This window comes from Lissotriton helveticus, chromosome 2_1 (genome assembly GCF_964261635.1).
Source record: "Lissotriton helveticus chromosome 2_1, aLisHel1.1, whole genome shotgun sequence".
NCBI lineage: Eukaryota > Metazoa > Chordata > Amphibia > Caudata > Salamandridae > Lissotriton > Lissotriton helveticus.
The window spans coordinates 36,865,210-36,887,678 of NC_136059.1; the positions used below are offsets into that span (position 1 = coordinate 36,865,210).

General features: G+C 47.3%; 1 protein-coding gene across 1 annotated transcript in view; it reads right to left on the reverse strand.

Moving 5' to 3' along the window:
• Positions 1-22,469, reverse strand: part of LOC144820048 (long-chain-fatty-acid--CoA ligase ACSBG2-like) — a 391,373-nt gene that overhangs the window by 275,404 nt on the left and 93,500 nt on the right. The window contains exons 5-6 of the mRNA XM_078677703.1: positions 7,914-7,994; positions 3,817-3,966 (exon numbers count right to left, since the gene is read on the reverse strand). Coding sequence (XP_078533829.1) covers positions 3,817-3,966; positions 7,914-7,994 — 231 coding nt within the window. The remainder of the gene's footprint in view (positions 1-3,816; positions 3,967-7,913; positions 7,995-22,469) is intronic.

Sequence of the window (22,469 nt, forward strand, 5' to 3'; positions counted from 1 at the left end):
ACAAATATGTTCTATAATAAAGAAAGGCAAGCAAGAGAGTGCACCGGGGCCAAATGGCATCCCGCAGGCGATCTATAAAGAGGATCCTGAATTCTGGGCACGCAAATTTAATCTTCTATTCCAGTCCTTTAGCAACTCTGGTCGGGTGCCTGAAAGTTGGAGGGGTGCCATCATCAACCCCATCTATAAAGGCGGAGATCGCAAAAATCCATCAAATTACCGCTTAATTGCCCTGATTGATGCAGAGGCAAAATACTATGCATCTCTGGTGCTAGCCGATCTGGTACAGTGGTCTGATATGAATAGCAAGGTCCCGTTAAACCAGACAGGGTTTCGTCGCGGAACTGGCACAATGGCTAATGCAATGGCGCTGTGCATGATTGGCGAAAGCAGTCTCCTTAACCATCGGGAATTATATACCTGTTTTGTCGACTTCAAAGCGGCATTCGACCGTGTCAATAGGAATTTGCTATGGGCCAAACTGAAAAAGCAGGGCCTGCCGGAGTCAATCCTAACGCCGATCATCGACCTGTATAGCAACACCTGGATGCAGGTAAAAATCCACAATGGGCAAAGGCTAACCAGGAAGATACACACCTTTGATGGGTTGAAGCAAGGTTGTGTGCTGGCTCCCCACCTCTTCAATTTATTTATGGCCGATTTAACACCAAGACTCGATTTGGTCAATGCCCACCCGCCTCGGCTGGGGACGCTTTGTGTAACTCACCTATCTTACGCTGATGATGTGGTCCTGTTAAGCCAGACTCGAATAGGCCTGCATCGGCTACTACAGGAGCTGACCCGCTACACAAAACAGAATATGATAGAAATAAATTGCACGAAAACAAAAACCATGGTCATAACCCGACGCCATAAACCGCCACAAACATTTACCATAGACAATGTCAAACTTGAAGCGGTGGGAAGTTACAAGTATCTCGGGATGCTGCTGGATAAGCGTCTTAACTTCCAGGCACAATTCAACAGCATGGAAAAGAAGGGCATGGCCCTAATGCACGCCTTCACGAGCTTAGCTACCGAACTCAAAGGTCCTTTGGTCTCGCCACTGCTAACAATAATGAAAGCTAAACTTATTCCAACGATAGCTTACGGGAGCATATTGCACCATGGCAAGAGTGCACAACTTTTGGATAAGGTGCAAATGAGAATTTACAAGCGCATCTTTGCGCTACCAAGTAAAGCATCCCCGGCCCAGGTAAGACTGGAACTGGGCCTGAAATCTCAAGTGCTACTGAGGAACTATGAGACCATAAAATTATGGTATAATGTCTGGATGCACCAAGAGATCATGGTCTATCATGCTATGTGGGAAACCATCATCAAATGTCCAAATTCAAACTATGCCAAGTACCTCAAAATCTCATTGGAATCAACAAATCTGGTTGAACTCTGGGAAACCAAGCTCCAAGTACCTTTATTCAAACAGGTGGTCAGGAAGGCAGCCATCAAACACTCATTGTTGGATGACAAAATAGCTTTCAGTCTCAGGTCACATGCCTGGATGACTATCCAATCATACAAAAAACTAGTGCCGGCGCACTACCTGGACCTGACCTTTTCGCCTTATATCAAACATAAATATCTTAATATAAGGCTGGGTAGTTTTCCAACCAACGCTGAGCGTCCTAAGTGAAAGTCCCAAGAAAGTGAAGGGTGCGGGCTATGCGGTGCAGCAAGGCAAGACTTTACCCACCTGATTTGCATCTGCCCGGCTCTCATACAGGAACGTCGGAATTGGTTGAAAGCCAAGTTCAAGCAGTTTGGAACACGTACCTGTAGGTCTGCGATTATACAAACATTATGTACCACAGACCCCCAATTCATTTGCAGATCAATCAAATTTATCGAACATTTTGAGAAAAAGCAAAGATCATTGGCAAAATCTTGACCATGGAAATTGTTATTCTTTACCCCAGAAAGACATTTGTTTTTACTACCAATTTTAAATTGTATTATTCTCACATCAGTGTGTTTTTAGTATATTATCATATCTGTATTTTTGTAATGGTTTTAATTAACTATACAATAAAGTTTCTTCTTCTTCTACTTCCACTAAACTCTGAGAATCCACAACGATTTCTTGGAAAAACCAGCCTTCAGCAGTCAGGGACTTCCCCCTGCTTGAATACTAATTTATCCAAGAACACCTGGAGTTTTCAAGGAACTGAGGCACTAGTGACGATATTATGTCCAATCTTACGTCAAACTCGGCACCTTGAAAGTATTAATATGCCTACATTTGCCCCGTCAAATACACGGTGGTTTAGGAGCAGATCGACTAACTACTTGCCCGACGCCCTGCTGCTGCAAGTGACGAAGGAAGCCGACCCTCCAACGGACGCACTGAGAAGACGCTGTCTTTTCTCTTGCAGAGAAATCCAGCTCCGGTGTTTCCAGGATACCCTTGCGGGTTGCTGGGAGATCGAGTCCTGAGAGAGAGATACAAGACCTCTATCATTCTGAAACCAAGGTACGGAGCTGATTAGACCCTTAGAGAATTCTTGGAACAGATTCTTGGCAGAAAATTACTAGACTTAAGCTACCCAACACTTACTCCTCCCTCGTACTAGGCTTAGGTTAGGTACACCGGGGTAGGCGTATTTTAGAATCACCAGTTGAGTACTTTTAGCCACTATTTTATCACTGTATGTATTTTATGCATTTTATGTATTCTATGTTTATGGCTTAGAAACCATATCATGCTCTTACAGTACTATTTTATAATACTATTCGTATTATATGCATTGTACTTCTTAACTAGCATTTCAATTGTATCAGTGCATTTCTTATGCTTAAGAAATAAGAAATACTTTTATTGAAAACGCCCGTCTCTCTATTTCTAAGCAACTCTGGTGAAACGAAGCATGCACATCTGACTGAGTGAAATAGCCGTCTATTGTTTCCGCGACTCTAGAGATACGTTTCATTCTGGGGAAACAAAGTTGTCATGTTATATGGTTGTCAGAGACTAATTCCTTCTTGTACTTTCGAGAAAGTTTCTAGTGACCTCTGAGCTAGCTGGCACTCACAATTAAGTCTAATATATTCGGTAGAGACCTAGTCGATTTAAGTCCTACGTCTAAGCTGCAGGATATATTATTCCAATGCGCAGAGCCTATTGGGAATATAGGAACTACACTACACAATCACAGAATTTGTATGCCTCTCTTGCTAAATATGCCTGACCAAGGTTCCAGAGGTGTTCCAAATTTTGGATGCCACAGGGACCAGCAGCATGTTGGGTGTTCAATGAGGTGACTAACCCAAGAATAGCTTCATCAGCTCCCACTATCCTGAGTGACCATACAGAACCAGGATATTACCAATGATTGCATGCTGTGTGACTGCAGACTGCTCCCACAAGATCTGCTTGGGTTCCAGTTCCCCAAAAGCAAGCACCATTTTTTACCCCAACTAGTGCTCTAAACCCGCAGAAGATACTTCAAGGGAAAGACTGAGGAAAACCTTAACATGCTGAGCGTCCAAATTATAATCACTAGGACCTTGAAGTGTGGTAGGAGGAACATCAACACAATTACCCTTTTTCAAAGAAGGTACACCTTCCTGCTGGAGACAGACCAGCCAATGTTGTCTACCGCCTGTGAGGGCTTTTGGCAGTTTATATCACCAGAGCTACTGAAGGAAGGAAACGTTTAGTAACAGAACCAGGCTACAAACAGGTCATCAAAGCAAGGAGACCATCCTACAAATACCTATGTGGCATCAAGTACTAGATGACCATCAATGGGCTTCAGTTCAATTGGGAAGTCTAACATTTGCTTTGCAGTTACTCACATTGTCGTGGCTCAGCATCACCCCCTTGGGCTGTCCAGTGGTCCCAGACGTGTAGATCAGGGTACAACACTGATTGGCTTTCTGAGAGGCGATGATGTCATCTAGTTGAGAATCGGGAACATCCTTCCCCAACTGGATGAACTCTTTCCACTGGAGACAGAGAGACTCAAATCAAAAAAAGACCACGGTGGGGGGGTGTTTGGGGTGCGACTGCCCTCTATTAGTCAACAAACATACTAATTAATAGACTTAACAAGCAGAGTTAACAAGGGGTTGCAAACTACAGTTTGGAGAAAGCACTGCATGTGCACAGCTCTGTGGCACATTACTAGGAGGATGCCATCCCTTACTATCACATAATGATGCCCCAACAGAGGCACAACGTCACCTCACTGAGGACCAGCCACAGAACACAGACTTTGAAAAGCACTTCATCTCACAAAGTGTGTAACAAAATTTGTTGTCTAGTATTTGACAAGCCATTGGGATAATAAATCAGTTAAGGGAAATGAACTATCAACATTCATAGGGAAGCAGGAAGAGCTCCAGCACCTCCCAAAGCTCCTCAGCACATGGGCGCTGTGCGGTGCTACAATACCACCCTGTGGCTACAACAAAGGGTGCCGCTAGGATGTAAATCATACCACCACTCTGCATCCTAGCCTCGCAACCCTATTTAACATTACACCACAGGCTTTCGTTGACAGTCAGGCTTGTTTTCGATCTCAACCCCGCCTGTCACTTGGTTTTTTCAATCTCTAGGACTGGTGCCCGTTTGTTTGCTTATGGACTAATCTCTGCACTGTATATAATTGCAATTTATTTGAATTATTATACATAAGTTATTGTCTTTTGGTGTGTCTAACCAATTTTTTGTTTGATTATTTGTTGTAAATTTGTAAATGTGTGCATTTGTAGATACTGTATATATGAACCTTTTGAATTGACAGTGGTTTTGTTTGTGCTTGTGTTTCAAAAAATTGCTGATAAAAGTAAAAAAGAAAAATAAACTTGTTTGGAAATTAAATCCAGTGGTCACATGGTACAGATTGACTGTGTGTCTGGGGAATTGTTTCACGAATAATCCTGTCCAGCCACCTTGTTCTGTTTTTCCTATTGTTGAGATCCGGGTTGGTCAGATGTAGGATCTGATACCTTTACTGTTTCACAGTGCGGTGCTACTGGGCATCTTCCTACAACCTTAGATGGTCTATGATTGCTGCTGATATGCTGTACAAAAACATAAGAGACACTTGTACAGATGAAATTTTGACCTGTACCTCAGCTGGGAATGAACCAATTAGGGTCCTGGGTGCTTTTCAAAATTTGTCGGATAAAGTGTCTCAGCTGATGCTGACCCCTGCAAAAAACATAGAAGCCAGGGGACCAAGATGGTTTAACCAGGATTGCTCCAAAGCAGCACGCAATTTAAGGTTGGCTCTGGCAGCTAAACCCAGAGTAAAATTGACTGTTCAAGCGTGCAGGATAGAATATAAATTAGCTACTGCCACACACAAGGACTTTCTAAGAGAGGAGGCATGGAATGAGATTCTTGACCCAGATACCTTGAAGTGCAGCTCTAGATTTTGGGCAGTGGTAAAGAAACCTTTCCTGGTGCAGGATTCGGGTGATGGTCTGGAATGTTGCATAACTAAGGATGAGTGGGTAAATCACTTTAAAAAACGATACTGTTGCACGTCGATGGAAATCCACAATTTTCCCCCTTGTGATAGTGATAGCATTATCAGGTTTGAAAGAGGTGAGATTATGGAGGGCATAGTGGGACTGACCGCTGGGAAAGCTCCGGGCCCTGATGGGATCCCCCAGACCTGTACAGGTCTGACCCTAGCTTTTGGGCACCCATACTGGAGGCGGTCTTCAAAGCGGCTGCAACAGTTGGTTGTCCACAATCATGGGGGGTCTCCACGATTGTTCCGGTCTTCAAAAAGGGGGACGGGGTAGCCCACTCTGTTATAGGCCAATTTCACTAATTGATTCAATGGTCAAAATAGTAGGGAGAATGCTACTGCAGAGATTGTCGGACTGGGCGTTGGCAAATAACATCATGTCCATCGCGCAGTATGGCTTCTGCGGTGGACGTTCGACTATAACACAGTGCCTTAATCTCTTCTTACTTCTAAACAAGTATACTGTAGCAAAGAAGGGTACAATCCACCTTGCCTTCATGGACCTGTCATCTGCTTTCGACTGTGTCAACAGGGGAAGGCTTTGGCAGTCCATGAGGGAAAAGGGTGTTGACAATGGGATTGTTAATTTCCTTGTTGACCTACACAGTAATACTAGTGCCAATGTAAGGTACTCTAAGGATCTGGGCGTAACTAGCAATTTTGATATCAGACAGGGTGTGCACCAAGGTTGTATCCTAGCCCCCTTTCTTTTTAATTTCTATATCAATGATCTAGATAGCGACCTGCAGAATATCCATGCCGACTGTCCTAGAGTCGGTAGGCGGGGTATTCCTTTTATATGCAGATGATGCGGTTTTAATCTCTAGAACTGAGAGGGGACTCCAAGCTCTACTTAATGCTTTTAAACTGTTTATGTCAGACAGAGACTTACTGGTCAATAACTCCAAATCATTTATAATGCAATTTGGACAAAAGCCAATTAGAAACTTTTTGTTTAAGCTAGATGATGTAGTGATCCCTGTATCGAAATCATTCTCGTATCTTGGGGTTACTTTCGATAATAAACTTATTTGGGGTCCACATCTTGCTAAGAAGAAAGGTGAATTGGCCAGGGTGAACGCCTCTATTTTCAATTTTGCGGCAAAACTAGGGAAAAAACCAACCAGTGCCATGATGAAACTTTACAATGCGAAATCAGTGGCTACTGCTGTTTATGGAAGTGAACTGTGGGGTGATGTCATGAGGGAGCAGTTACAGACTGCTGAAAATTCTTTCATGAAACGCCTCTTGTGTATCCCAGCTGGAACTTCTAACTTTGCAGTACATGAAGAGTTGGGGGCACAATACATAAGCGACATTTTATCTTTACGCCCGCTGACATGTTGGCTAAAACTGTGGCTAAATGTGGACATTCCATTGACTCACTTGATCATGAAAGACTTTCTGTCCCAGGACAAGGCAATGGGTACCCCATGGCTAAATTATTTGAAAACTAGTTTTAGGCTCGGTCGTTTGGATCTGTTTGAACATCCGAGCAGGATTGTAAAAGGGGATGTGGAGGTAATTAAACGGGCTTTCTTTATGGATAGGAGTATGCAAAGGGAAGGTGTGGAGCTTCAAAAACCAACTGTAAGAAAATCTGTCATGCTAAAATCATGTGAATCAATGGAGCCATATTTGACTGGCTCATTGACTTTACATGAGAAGTTCTTGCTAACAATGTTTAGGTTAAATCTGTACCACCATCTGCTGATTAGACCAAAAAGTGAAATTTTTAATAAATTTGCTGCACCCTGTGGCTGCGACGGAAAGTCTCCACAGGATATGCTGCATTTTATATTTTTATGTAGATTTTATGATTACCCACGCAAAGGCTATCTGGTTGTTCTTTTTAAAAAACTCAATTTTAATCAGATCAGACGAGCCCTTATGTACCTACAACTTCTGCATAAGGACAGCATTCTTCAAGTTACTGAATTTTTAAAGCTATGTATAAGGTTGAGAAATTGTTTGGATCAGTGATGGTCCTTTTGTTGATTTACTTCTCTCTTGAATTTACTTTTTGTATGTAAATAACTGACCTTTGAATTTTCTGCACTTTACTGTATATTCATATATTTATTGAATTTTCAAACTGATCTGTTGCACATGTGCTTTTATGGTTTGAATCAAAACCGAAATAAAGTCTCTATTGAATTGAATTGAATTGAAAATTACAACCGCGAGTGGAGGACGGACAGAGGTACCTACTTTGAAGCACACCTCATAACATAGTCTTAACCAGTAGAACTCCTAGCTTAGTTAGGACGTGGACGATGCTGAGGAGCAGCTTTGCTTCTATGTTGTGGGACAGGAGTCTCTCTCTTGCGGCATCAATTAGTGAACAGAACACATGTCTACATCTACAGCAGAAAGGTTCAGACCATGGGGCGCTTGCACATCTCTTACCGTGTACAGGTTTGGCCTTTTCTCCTTGAGCTCGTCGTGGTACTGGACAATGGCCTTAAGATGAGGGAGCTGGTGTTGTATCTGAATAAAGCAAGAAAGAAGTTCAGACAAAAACCGATTAAATGAAAAACTCTAGAGTGGGTGTACCTCAAATGGATTGCACAGTTCAGTACAAGTATCTGCTGTAGGGCCTTGGATTCTCCAGTGATTACAAAGCAGTCTTTTTCATGGGGTGTACACATGCCCTGTAAGTGGCCGCCCCTCAAGAGAGTTCCTTGGATAATACTATGTGTGATGCACAAGAGATGTCCATGTTGACATGTGAGGATTTGGGCTTCCTTGGTGTCTGACATTTCAGAAGGCTCTCATGAAAATCTGAAAGACTGCCTTATAATGTAAGCTTGTGATTTCCTTTGTACCTAGGAATCAGTGATGGTCGTGCAATGACGTTTGAGGACACAAAATAACACAACTAAAGGGCAGTGGATTCTTTGAGTCATCCCAACCCTGTAACATTCATAATAGTGCGGTCTCGAAAAAACCCATTTCGTTCTATCCCAAACCATTCAGATTTTTTTTACTGCCTGTTTAGTTTGTTTTAGTTCGATGCGGTATTGTAGAACTTGCTAGTATTACCTCTAACCTTCCCCTAAAGTCTCAGATCACAATATGGGTGATAATTTGGATTGCAATTATGATTTGACAAACTGTAATAGGAACTCACAAGCAAAAGAAACTCCATCTGATAAAACACCAAGGTCTTAAGGAAAAAGGAAAATGAGAAACAGTTGGCCATCTGAAGTGCGGTAACAGCACATTGAAGGGTTGAGGATTTTCAGGCTCCAGGACTTTAAGGCTGCAGAACGGAGGGCAGCTGCACACCTAGGGGTCTGCAGAGGAATACTTAGTAAAACTCCAATATAAGAGTTTGATAGAGCCCAGGACTCCAAAGAAACAAATGAAACAATCTCACTAAGGCCCTCCAAGGAACAGTCCCACATTCGGGCGAAGGGCTCTCTAGTAAGTAGATCTACAGAAGACCCTAGGACACTTCTTCCTTGCAGAGGATGGTCTACAAGCTGTATCCATGTGGATGGACCGATGCCGAGGATCCTTCTAATTCAAGCATACAAAGGAACAAGCATTTGCAATGCAATAGGTCTCGCATTAGGAAAGTTTGAGCTATTGGTATTGTGAATGACACATTTTGTATTTATGTGTTGGTTTTGAAAATAGCTAAATTAATAGCTTTGCAATAGTTTTAACTTAGCAAATGTGACACCTATAGCATTTGTAATGCAATATGTGTTGTATTTACGTGACTTAGATGTATTGATATTACAAATAACAATGGCTTTTTTAAAAATATAATTAATACTTGAATACAAGTTATTGTAATTTATAATGGCATTCGCTTAAACTGAGGGCGATAGATAGAGTGAGGGCGATCGATAGATAGAGTGAGGGCGATAGATAGATACAGTGAGGGCGATAGATAGATACAGTGAGGGCGCTAGAGTGAGGGCGCTAGATAGAGTGAGGGCGAGAGGGGTGTAGAGAAAAGGGTGTAGAGAGAAGGATGGGTCTAGAGAGAGGGGTGTAGAGAGAGAGAGGGGTGTAGAGAGAGAGAGGGGGTGTAGAGAGAGAGAGAGGGGTGTAGAGAGAGGGGTGTAAAGAGAGGGGTGTAGAGAGGGGGTGTAGAGCGAGGGTGTAGAGATGGGGTGTAGAAAGAGAGGGGTGTAGAGAGACGGGTGTAGAGAGAGAGGGGTGTAGAGAGAGGGGTGTAGAGAGTGGTGGAGAGGGAGGGGTGTAGAGAGAGGGAGGAGTGTAGAGAGAGAGGAGTAGAGAGAGGGGTGTAGAGAGAGGAGTAGAGAGAGGGGTGTAGAGAGAGGGGTGTAGAGAGAGGGGTGTAGAGAGAGGGGTGTAGAGAGAGGGGTGTAGAGAGGGGGGTGTAGAGAGGGGGGTGTAGAGAGGGGGGTGTAGAGAGGGGGTGTAGAGAGGGGTGTAGAGAGGGGGGTGTAGAGAGGGGAGTAGAGAGACGGGTGTAGAGAGACGTTTGTAGAGAGTGAGGGGTGGAGAGAGAGGGGTGGAGAGAGAGGGGTGGAGAGAGAGGGGTGCAGAGAGAGAGGGGTGTGAGAGACGGGTGTAGAGAGTGGGTGTAGAGAGGGGGTGTAGAGAGGGGGGTAGAGAGAGGGGGGTAGAGAGAGAGAAGGGTGTAGAGAGAGCGGTGTAGAGAGAGGGTTGTAGAGGGAGGGTTGGAGAGGGAGGGGTGAAGAGAGAGGGCGGGGGTGTAGAGAGAGGGGAGTAGAGAGAGAGAGGGGTGTAGAGAGAGAGTGGTGTAGAGAGAGGGGTGTAGAGAGAGGGGTGTAGAGAGGGAGGTGTAGAGAGGGGGGTGTAGAGATGGGGGTAGAGAAGGGGGTGTAGAGAGGGGTGTAGAGGGAGAGAGGGGTGTAGAGAGAGAGGTGTGTGTAGAGAGAGAGGGGGGTGTAGAGAGAGGGGTGTAGAGAAGGGGTGTAGAGATGGGGTGTAGAGAGGGGGTGTAGAGAGGGGGTGTAGAGAGGGGTGTAGAGAGAGAGGGGTGCAGGGAGAGGGGTGTAGAGAGAGGGGTGTAGAGAGGGGGGTGTAAAGAGGGGGGTGTAAAGAGAGGGGGTTATAGAGAGAGAGGGGTGTAGAGTAAGAGGTGTGTAGAGAGGGGGGTGTAGATAGGGGAGTGTAGAGAGGGGGGGTGTAGAGAGAGTTAAGGAGGTCCTAGAGAGAGGGGTTGTAGAGAGAGGGGTGTAGAGAGAGAGGTGTGTAGAGAGAGAGGGGTGTAGATAGAGAGGGGTGTAGAGAGAGTTAAGGAGGTCCTAGAGAGAGGGGTGTAGAGAGAGATGGGTGTAGAGAGGGAGTGGTGTAGAGAGAGAGGGGTGTAGAGAGGAGGGTGTAGAGAGAAAGGGGGTGGAGAGAGGGGTGTAGAGAGAGTTAAGGAGGTCCTAGAGAGAGATGGGTGTAGTTGTATGTGTGTGGGGTAGGGTGGGGGGGTGTGTATGGGGTGGGGTGTGTGGGGTGGTTGTATGAGGGGTTGAGTGTGTGAGAGGTGTGTGTGTGGGGTTGAGTGTGTGTGTGGGGTGTGTGGGGCTGTGTGTGCGGTGTGTGGGGGTGGGGTTGTGTATGGGGGTTGTGTGTGTGGGTTGTGTGTGGGGTTGTGTGTGGGGTGTGGGGGTGGGGTGTGTCTGTGTGGGGGGTTGTGTGTGTTTGGGAATGTATGTGAGGTTGTGTTTGTGTGTGGAGTTGAGTGAGTGGGGTTGTGTGTGTGGGTTGTGTGAGTGTGTGGGGGGGTTGTGTGTGGGTTTGTGTATGTAGGAGGTTGAATTATCATTTAACTTGCAACTGAGCAGCTTCTGTTCACAAGCTTGAAAGCAGCAGTTACATAAATCGTGAGCTGCAGCATGCCCATGGTTAGCCAGTGCATGTTGCAAATGAAACGATGCATAATGTGTTTGGATCGCATTACAAAGAAAGGTAATAAAAACACAGGGTGGTAAATTAGACATGAGAGCAGCCTCAAAGCCAAATGGTGTGCAATGTGAAGGAGGAATATGGTAACAGCAAGGAAATACTTGTAAGGGAGGGGGAGAGTGGTGGATGCAGATGGGGATTAAAGAGGTAGTGTTTGGACAGAGATTGGGCTATAAAACAAGAATTGTGTCTGGATGGGCGAGAGATAGACTGAAGAGAAAGGGGGCTTGGAGAGAATCCTATTAGCCTAGCTTAATTAGCAGTATTTGACAAATCTGCCATTAGTGTCAATATGTATGCCAAATAAAGCTGAGAAGGATCCCGGCTGCTGTCTGTCTTATGAACTTTTTTTTCTCTCTGCCCAAGCTGCACCAGGTATTGCAGTACCTCTAAAAATGTTGCACTTCTTCGTCCATGGAAAGCAATGTTGTTTTAAGAAAGAGGAAAAAACTAAAGTAGCGCTTTACTGGCAACCTCTGTAAAGTGGCGCTAATGTGTGTGGTTGTGAGTCACCAAAATAGGAGAGGAATACCTGGAAGAAAGAGAGAGGGTGAGGGGGTAGCTGCTAGCGGAAAGTGGAAGTGAACATTGTTGTTTAAACAAACACGATAAAACGAAAGTAGTGCTCCACAGGAAAAACCTGTCAAGCGGCACGAATGAATGTGGTTGTGAATACAATTAATATGGCAGCTTTTGGTATTTTCACCCTTTTTTGTGTCTGTTCCGAGGCTGCACCACTTATATTATAGTACCTCCAGGAACGGTGCAGTTTATTACCTGATCTTGAACCATTCTGCGTACTTTGCGACCACGGAGGAGGACCGAGACAGAGACAGGAGAGGGAATAAGAGTATCAAGGAGCGGGGGGGAGGGAGCGCTGATAGCGACAGAGCAGGAGAAGCTAAAGTGTTTGTTTTCAGTAAGTGAGAAGGGGACTTTAAGAGAGGGAATAAGAGGAAGGATCAGAGAGGGGTGAGGGGCAGCTGTGGCCACCGTGCAATATATAAAGGTAAAGATAAAGTGCGTGTCAGGGAGATGCACAATAGGATTAGCAGTAACGGTGGACTGCGCTGTTTGCTAAATAAGTTGAGTTTGATGACAAATAGCGAAATGGTGCTTTGAACGCAACTTGTTACCCCTCTCATAATGACCCGGGAGGCATTTGCAGCGGACACAGGCAGGACACTGCTGGCGTCCCAATTAAGGGCATTCCACTCGCTATCAGTGGCAGTGTGAAAAAGTGGCCACCATATTTAAAGAACACAGCTCAGGGTGTCCGGCGCAACAATTAAGAACAAGCAGACATCAATGAAAAAGTGACACAGTGGACAGTGAGCCCTGAGGCATTGCACATAGCGCATCCAGCTGTATAAGAAGATTAAAAAACCAATGAAAAATAGTGCAAAAGAATATCTGCAAACTACAGAGTTACAGGGTAGGTACAAAATGCTATACGTAGTGGGACACAATCCTTCCAGAATGTGGTTAGGATATATGCCAAGCTTGCTTCTCCCTGAGCTTACTCCACAGAAGTCGAAATATGACAATATAACTTTCTTGGAAGAAGTACAACACGTCAGCAACATATTAAAAACAAATGCTATTCAGAGAAGGGATAGAAAGGGGAAGAAACCCAGAAATGTTAATTTGGGAGATCGTAGAAGTAAGTTGGGGTCCGGGATGAGTAAAGGAGAGATGGAGGAGGGGAGGGAAACGCCTGTAAAAAGGGATTCGGGAGAAAGAGAACACAAGACTATTGCTACCAAGATTCATAACCAGTGATGACCACACTTAACAAAAATGTGAAACATCAAGTGTTACTCCCAGATGTCCTCAGTGTGGTCTGTAAAATGGCAGGCAGCATTTACAAATGCCTCCTACTCCTGTCTTTTCAGTTTCAATGGGAAGGAAACGAAATTTTAGTAAAAGAGAATTGACTATGTTGGTGTTCGCAGAGGCGGTAACACAGTCCCTGCTTCTGTCACCAATATGTCTACATCTTAAACACACAGAGGGAAGCAGGCATGGTGGAACGTTGGCTGTCTGCATTTCCCGAGGCCAGCTCATTTTTCAGCACCGTTAACCACTGACTTTTATATACCATTAGTCACAATTAGCCTTTCTTCATTGCCCATGCGGAGACCTTGATTAGCAAATCATAATGCCATGTCACATAGGCATTTAAGTAGCATTAAAAACCTTTTTAAAAAGCAGCAGGATGTAGAAAAAAATATTGGTGATCCCGGTTTGCCTCCCATTAAATGGTCCTGCAGCATATTTCAGTGTACCAATTAGAATTGGGAAATCACTGTATATACAAATGTTCTAACACAATCCGGACCTTAACTGCTGCTTAAATCACAAATCAACAACATACCAGGGTACTGCGGTTTCCATCCTACAAGAACAAGGACATTCCAGAAGTCCTGCTGTTGCGGAAAGACCCAAACAACTTTAATCGCATTTCTAGAACACAACGGGCTCCAGAGTTCTTGGCATCAATGAGATTGAAGTGTTACATAGGTGTGATATCCACTCAAAGGCTTGCACTCTGTTCTGAGTAGATGGAGTGATGCGGGATACCAAACCAAGGTCACAGAAGCATGAAAAGTCAAATTATTCTTGAAGGACTCCGAGGACGTCGGGACTAGCTTGCCAAATCAATTAAAACTATTTCACACCGGATATTAACCTACTTCCTCTGTATGAGAAACTACCAAAGGTCTGTTGGATTCTTGACAGAAAGGTAAAAGCGACTACACAGAAAGATGTTTATTTCTTACAAAAGTACTAGATGTAAGTAATATGGACCTGAAACCCGAGCTCTGGAACAGGAACATGCTTCCTTATTATCGGCCAGTAATCTTCAACGGAACAGGACAGCATGATTTTACAGAAACCCATACCAACATTAAACACTAAATTAGCAGCACATGTAGTATGGTTAATGCCACAAAGTGGAAGATTGAAAATTTGAAAATCGCATCTATGCTTGTTACACACATACCGTGCGGCCGTGAAAGTGATCGCTATAACCAGATGGCGCCAGGAGCTGCAGCAGCCAGCGGGAGGAGCGGCATGCGCTCTGTGGTGTGGGAGGGGGAGGAGGGTTGAAGCGCGCGCTTGGGAGAGTAAACAAGCTCTTGGCATTGCTGTGGGGTGTTGGGGCGGGAGCGCATTGCTTTGAAGGCTGAAGGCGGGGGGCGGGGGAGCAGCTTGGGAGGCATTCCATTGAAGTCTGGTGCGAGACTGATGGGTTTGACGTGCATGCTCGTCTCACACGACTGGATAACATGAACTGCACGTAATCCGCGCTTGGTCAAGAGTTTGTTTCGCCTACTATATACTCGCTATTAATCCCTGCGGGATATAATAGCGAGACCTAAAAATGAAACACTCTCACCAGGCCCTTCATGGCAGAGACCCACATCTGGGCGAAGGGCTCTCTAGTAAGGAGATCTACAGAAGAACCTAGGACACTTCTTCCTAGCAGAGGATGGTCTACAAGCTGTGTCCATGTGGATGAATCGATGCTGAGGATCCTTCTAATTCAAGCATCCAAAGGAACAAATGAAACACTATCACTAGGTCCTTCATGGCAAAGTCCCACATCCGGGCGAAGGGCTCTATCATGCTATTAGGCTGGACGCTACAAAACTTGCGTGCAGGCTATGTGCCTTGGTGTTTAATCAACACTACTTCACTGTTTTCCTAATTCAATCTCAGTGATCAAACTGGCACAAAGGGGAGCAGACTATACGGTGCTGAGCATTGAAAAACTGGAAAAATGACCATTCACCGTAGCAGAGAAACCAGCTACTGAGTGGATCATACATGGTAAAATCACTCTGCCTGTTACAATTCTCAATTTTCAGTATTGCTTAAAACATATACCAGCAGGCACATATAAAAGGTTGGGTAAAGAATACATTAAGACACCCTGGGAATTACCTTACACACACAGACGTTGGAGTGGGGGGCGTGAAGTGTTTCTTAGCGGTACTAACTATGAAAACGCACTAAGTGGTTCTCTCCTTTGTCAGGGTATTAACTTACTCGGGGCCTGTGATGGTTCCACTACAAATTTATCCTGTCACCTGCAAGGCTCACCAGTTGTAGTGATTAATCCAATTTTTTGTCAACTTTCAAATGGAAGTTACCTAATGTTGAATGATACCAGCTGCTGTGGCATGTTGCCTGGTATCCCATATCTAGTGGCTGTCACATTCAGGCTCACTTGCTTTATGCAAGTATTGTTTCCACAAACCAAGACAGCTAGAGAGTTGCCTTTATGGCCTTCACTGAACTTAAGCAGAATGAAAGCCATTCTTTTACAAAAAACTGTGCCACTGACCTTGGCCAAAGAAACCTATGATCTACAAGTCGCAATGACTTCTGCCGAGATACATGCCCTTTTGAATACAAACTGCCCAATACATTTCTCAGAAATGTTAGGTTGTATCTTAAACATGTCTGATACGAGCGGTATTGTACATCTATTTAAGAACGTGTGTGAAGTACTATTAGCACCTTTTCAAGCAGTCCTCGGAATAATTCCAAACTTCATGCACTGTGTGTTTGGCGGACTGCCGCTCCTTTTAGCACTTGTTGCAGGGATCCTGTTTTTGCTTCCACTGCTACGATATGGCAAGCCAAATCGCCAACGACACCCAATTCACTGTGGAGAGTGCTCTGCTGGAGATGAAGTGTCGTGAGCGCATCGTCCAAATTATGGGTTTACCTCGTCTACGAGAACTAAATACCACATGGTTTCTGTCATTCAGACCAATCTGGCAAGATTGCATCTTACCTGTTCGACGTTGCCTGCTTTGCGGTGCAGAATGCATGCTAGACTTCTGTCCAACACTCCCATCAGTCATGCCTATGGATGTCGATACTCTGCTGGACCCTGTAACGGCCCATGCTCTGTGTTGTCCCCATCTGCTACCAATCCCGATGACGGCATTCATTGAGATCTCACAGACGCAAATTGCAACTGCTGAGGGACGAGAGGAAACAACAGGCAGGCAGGTAACATCCGATACGAACATTGATGATGCGACCAATGCTGAAGGCGATAGTCCACATCTATGTGCAGTTAGTCTTCTAAACGAGGTATTACAACCTTCACCTACAACAGTAGACGATTTTTAGGTTTAAAGCATTTTATTAACACTTTTACAAAAGAAAGGAAAGACAGTCGTCGCTGAGAATCAGTGCAATGATACAACCATACAGGAGCGCAACCAGCGCGCAGAAGTTCTGCAATCGTAATGTCCATCTGAGCGTGGTGTTCGGGGCGCATACAGCAACAACTACATCCAAAATAAACAACCCCTTCCAGAACTCCCCCCTCCCATCCAATCCCCTCGAACCCCCTCCCGCACCCCCCGTACAGTACGAAATTCACCCTCCCGTGTCACCTCCCTCAGGCCACCCTCCCTTCCCAGCCGACCGTAACTCTAGACTCATTGGTTAGCTGGATCCGTTGGTGACGTTAATCTCAATAATCGGAGATATCGGGGGCATGTGAGTTCTTTGAATTCCGTCACAAGTAGTGAGTGAAATTGCTCCACCTCACCCGCCACCATGAGCGACAACTTCTCCATCCCCAGGACATGCCACAATCTATGCAGCCAGCCCGTAGTGGAGGGGAGTGTGGTGGTACGCCAGTGAATGAGTATGTTTTGAACAGCAGAACCCAGTGCGATTGCAATCTGCCTACCTCTACGAGACTTCAGAGGGTACATCAATCCGTTGGGCAAGCCCAACAGGACATACGCCGGGAAGCGAGGCAGCTCAATGTCAAAACGGGAATCAATCTCATCTAAGACTTCTTTCCAATAGGGGCACAACTGGGGGCAATCCCATAAAACATGTGTAAGTGTGCCTATCTGCCCACAAGCCCGCCAACAAGTGTTCTCAACATTATGGTTCATTTCATGCAGTCTCTCTGGCGTGTAATACCAATATGTGGATACCTTAGTGAACGTTTCTGTGAGTCTCGTGTGGTACGTGGAGTGTCGTGCCCGGTAAGAAATGTGGTCCCACTCTGTGTGACTCAGGGTCCTCCCCAATTCCCGTTCCCAGCGTTCCCTACCCGGGTTATAAATATGAGAGGAGGAAGGCTGCAAGAACTTATATAGATCTGAAATAAGTTTTGTATCCGAGGTGCGCGTCACAAGCCACTTCTCATAAGGCCGAAGCCTCCTGTCCGCCGATTCGCACACTTGCGGCTGGAGCGCCCAGTGGCGCACCTGCATATACCGCATCCTTTCCGTCTCAGGCAGTTGGTATTCCCGCCTGAAATCCTGAAACTGGATGACGCCGTCAGGGGTATACATGTGAAACAGTGTACTGCATCCTGCGTTCCGCCAGTGCGCGAAAGCCCCGACCACCAACCCGGGATGAAAATCTGGGTTCCCAACCAACGGCGTGAACAGCGAGGGGAAAGTAGTAAGATCATGTGCAACGTTAGTAGTGTCCCACACTCTCATCGGGACTCGCGTGACAAAGGACGCATACAGGTTGGGGGGACGGTGAGCTCTACGTAGGAAGGGCACCTCCTGCAGAGTCCGGCCTGCGACCGCCTGATCATGTTCAGGTCTCCCCCTATGATTATGTGCCTATGTGCCGCGATGTCCACCAAGGCCGAGCGAAGGAATCGTTCCTGGTGTTCGTTGGGGCTGTATATCGACCCAATGGTAAACACCAGACCTCCCGACTTTACTCTATAGGCGAGGAGCCTCCCTTTCTGTTCTGTCAGTTTATGTAGGACCTCTCCCTTAAACGTCCTGGACACTAGGATTGCTTCCCCTGCCGTTTTGGTAGTGTTGGAGGAGAAAATCTGCGTAGGGAACTTTTGAGACCGCATCCTCTGACAATCTCGGGCCAGGAGGTGGGTCTCTTGCAAAAGACAAATATCAGCCTGCGTGTTTTCAAGCAAGGACATCACTGCCCTCCTCTTCACAGGGTTATTCAGCCCTTTCACATTAAGAGTAACGACCTTAAGGGCTGTCATTGATGTGGATAAAAGTGTAGCCCTACCAGTGGGTCACGGCACCGGAGGGGCGGCCTCGGTGCAGTTAGTGTGTAGGAGTAGTGTAAGAGCAAAGCAAGTGCGTCAAAAGTACTGTACGATCCCCTCCCCTGGCCCCCCAGGTCCCTATGAACATCCCTCAAACTGCCCCGTCCTCCCCACCCCCTTCCCCTCCTCCCCCTCCCCCCCAGCAGTCCTTGCATGCTTAGAACCAACCTCTCTCCCTCTCCTCTCCCCCGCCAACTCCCATCCACACTCAAAACTACCCCACCAACTCCCTTCCCCTCCCCCCCCCGCCAACTGTTCCCAAAATCACATTGTCCCAGTCCGGTCCGCAATGGACAAGTCTGTGGAAAGTTACTCAAGTGGACGTCCAGCCACTACCCACCCCACCCGCCGCCCCCCCTCCCCCAAACCTGCATTGCCAGTAAAGCTGTGTCGATCTCCCCCCGGAGTTCAATCAAGTCGTCAGAGCAACAACAATAGACGCCGCGTCTCTGGCTGCTTCTTGGATCGCGTTGGCCATTTCCGCCCGGATAGTGGGCGAGTCCGGTCGTGCCGAGGACACAGAGGATCGCCGCGCTGGGATCATTTGCCAACCGTCTCTGGTAGTGCGTCGTCGGCGAGGGGCGGGTGCAGCGTCCTCAGCCGCAGTGATTCCAAGTACCCCACAGGTGTCCTGGAGAGAGCGAAGCTGGTGCAGAGTCCCGTTCCACCTAAAAATAAGGCGGAAAGGATGGCCCCAGGAGTATTGCGTGTTGTGTTCTCTCAGGAAGTCCGTTGCTATTTTGAACGTTTTGCGCTTCTGGAGTGTGATTATCGACAGATCCTGAAAGAGGGCGACCTGATGCCCCCGGAAACACAAGGACTGCTGCCGTCGCGCTGCACGGAGGATTCGTTCCTTCAGAGGGTAGTCTGGCAGGAAGGCCAAAATATCAGGGGAGGTGCTGAGGCACGGCGTGTTGGGCCCACCCTGTGTGCTCCGTCTATTCTAATAGGGAGATCATCCGGCTCCCCCAGGATTTCTCGGAAGAGGTCTCGAAGATACCCAGCCACGTCCTCACCCTCTTCTCCGGATGGAATTCCCCAGACCCTAATATTGTTGCGACGGGACCGGTTCTCGAGATCTTTGTTGTGCGCCTGGAGGTCAAGTTGTTGGTCTCTCAAGCGCAGCACCTCCTGTTGCAGCTGCGCGATCTCCTCGTCTCGGGTGTGGCTCGCCTCCTCAACCGTGGTCACTCTCTCTCCCTCCACACCTCTCATACCTCTCCAGCCACCTCCTGCTTCAGGGCGTGGAAATCCTCCCTGAGCGAGCTGAAGAGAGTCTCTAGGAAGGATCTAGTCACCGGAGGCTCCCCCCCACAGCCCCCTGAGAACCGCTCGCGGGGCTCGATGATTGCTGCCCCCTATCTTGCCTCGCCAGGCCTCTATTCAACATTTCAGGTAGTGTCCGGTCTCCCTTCTTGCTCCCTCTGTTGCCAGCCATATCCCCAGCGGAGTTGCACACCGAGTGGCGCGTTGCTCAGGTAAACAGTCATTCCTAACAGGCAGGCAGTCTGGGCCTGCCGCGATAGTTCCATGGTGCACTGGGATGGCACCCAAGGCAAGCTGTCCTCTGCGGGCCCCCTTGCCGGCTATGCCAGGTCTGTGGCCTGGGCCGCTCCGTACCCCGCTCCGTGAGTCTCACCTGGGCGAGGGCCTGCGCTGGGAAGCAGTCTCTCCCCCTCTGACGGTCGCTCACCCGTGCCCCCCAGCGTCGCGGCAGAGTCTGACTCCCCTACCGGGTCCACCACGCAATTGGAGGTCCTGTCCTAGACACGGCACCTCTGCAATACCGACCCTACCCACTGCTGCCCACTCGGGGCTCAGCTGCCACTGATCCTGGGTTCCCAGAGGGGGTGGGCACGTAGTCCTGAAAAAGGGCTGGCCGGAAAAGCGTAGGGGGGGGTCCGCCGCCAGGCCGCGTCCCCGGCCTCGCATAGCGGCCTGTGCCGATGCTCACAGTCCCAGTCTCCGTCTCTGGACCCGGAGTGCTCGTATCCCTCAACTCGGCGCTGGGGTCAGCAACAGGGGGGGGTCAGCCTCACCCCGCTCCCTGCATGCACAATCGTCCCTCCGTCGGCTGTGCTCCGGCAGTCCGGTTCGCGCCAAGGGCCCAGGGCGCCCGGTCTACAGGCCACGACTGGAGCGAAATCGGCACCGCCGCAGGGCTTCACTCTGTGCTCTGGTCCGACACGGGGCGCCACCGGTGTCCGTTCGGTTCTTGTTGGCGCCGGCCACTCCCCAGCAGCCCTGTCCGAAGCCGAGGTCCGGGACGCTCTGTCAGCAGGCCGCGTCCCCGGACTTGCGTGATGGCTCCCTGCTGACCCCGAGTATCGGCACCTCCGCCGGCCGCTTCCGGGCCTCGCCCAGTGCCTGTTCTGGTTCCTGGATGCCGCCGGAGCCCGACCCTCGGCAGCGCCGGTCGCAGCACGGCAGTCTGGTCCGTAGCGGTGGCCTGGGGCACCCCGACAGCAGTCCGCGTCCTCGGCCTTGCGTGAGCGCTGCTGTCCGGCAGAGAGCACCGGCGCCGCTGCCGGGCACCGGCGGGCGTCTCTCCGCACCCGGGCCCGACCCGGGACTCCGCTGGTGTCTGGCTCTTGCGTTGAGCGGTACAGGACCCTCGCCACAACTCTTCACCGGCCCCGGTGCTCCGCCTCACACTGGCCGGCCTCCGAGCAAAGCTCCGTCACAGCCGCCTCCCGCCTCCGCCACTCCTAAGAGGCCTCCGACTGCGAATTCGGTGCAGGGCGGGGGTCCAACACTAGATCAGCAGCTGCCCTCCTAATTCCGCCACAGCCCCGTTATAGATCGGGGGGAGATCTGCAGAATACTACGGTCTAGGGCACCAGGGTCGGAGGAGCTCGTGGAGAGTGCGTCCGCTCACCTCGCCATCTTGGCCACGCCCTCAGTAGACGACTTTTTGTCTACAGAAATAGAAGATTTCATGTTTTCTCCAAGCCGAACACTGACTTTTGAACTAGCACACTGTGTATTGAGAAACTCTGAATTTGGCCTTCATTCTTTCGAAAAAAGGGACTAACTTTGGAACTTTTTTCCTATGATTAATTTTTTTTCCTCCAAATTTGTATTTTTTCATTTTTGGCATGGTAATCTGCTTATAGTAGAACTCTTCATAGAGAACAGAATTCTTTGAATACTCTCAGAGACAATATGTAACCTTGTCCACAACAATTGATTTATGTAATCTGACATAAAATGGTATCAGCCTTTTTTCTTCTGTATTTACGAGCCATTTCATCATGTGTGTGTGTATATATATATATATATATATATATATATATATATATATATATATATTTATGATTCATTATGTAGCATTCGAATTTCAACATGTGCTTAGAATTAAGCATTGCTTTAATAGGTACAAGACCATTACATTTTATGCATAGCAACAGTTTTAATGCATTTTTACAATGTAATTTAGACATGTTTTTAGCACTTTGTGTGTAGCTATATTTTAGATATGTTTAGCATGTTTAGGATTTAGTAATGTCCTTCATACGAAAGTGGAGTTGGTGTTGTGTGTCGATTTAGATACCGTATACAGATTTCCCAATTTATGCCCTTATATAGGTACAATTCCCATTGCCCTTATTTAGGCATAGAAATCCAGCCCTTATTTAGGCATTGCTCATGCTAACCAAATACAGGCATGGTCAACTACATCCGTTCATCTACGTCACAACGAGTTCTTGGAAAACCAGACTCTTAAGCCTTTAGGACTTCCCCTTGCTTGGATATTGATTTCTCCAAGAACTCATTTAATATGCATGAACATCTATACCTTAGGGGTTTATTCATGACATTCTTATGCCCGACGTGTACGTCAATACTGGCATTCCTAAACACCTTCAAGGTATAAATATACCTTCGCGTACCAAGGCAAACCACGGTGGCTGCCTACTTGAACGACGCAGTTCGCCACGGCAAGTTTGGAAGGGAGTCAGTCCCCAACT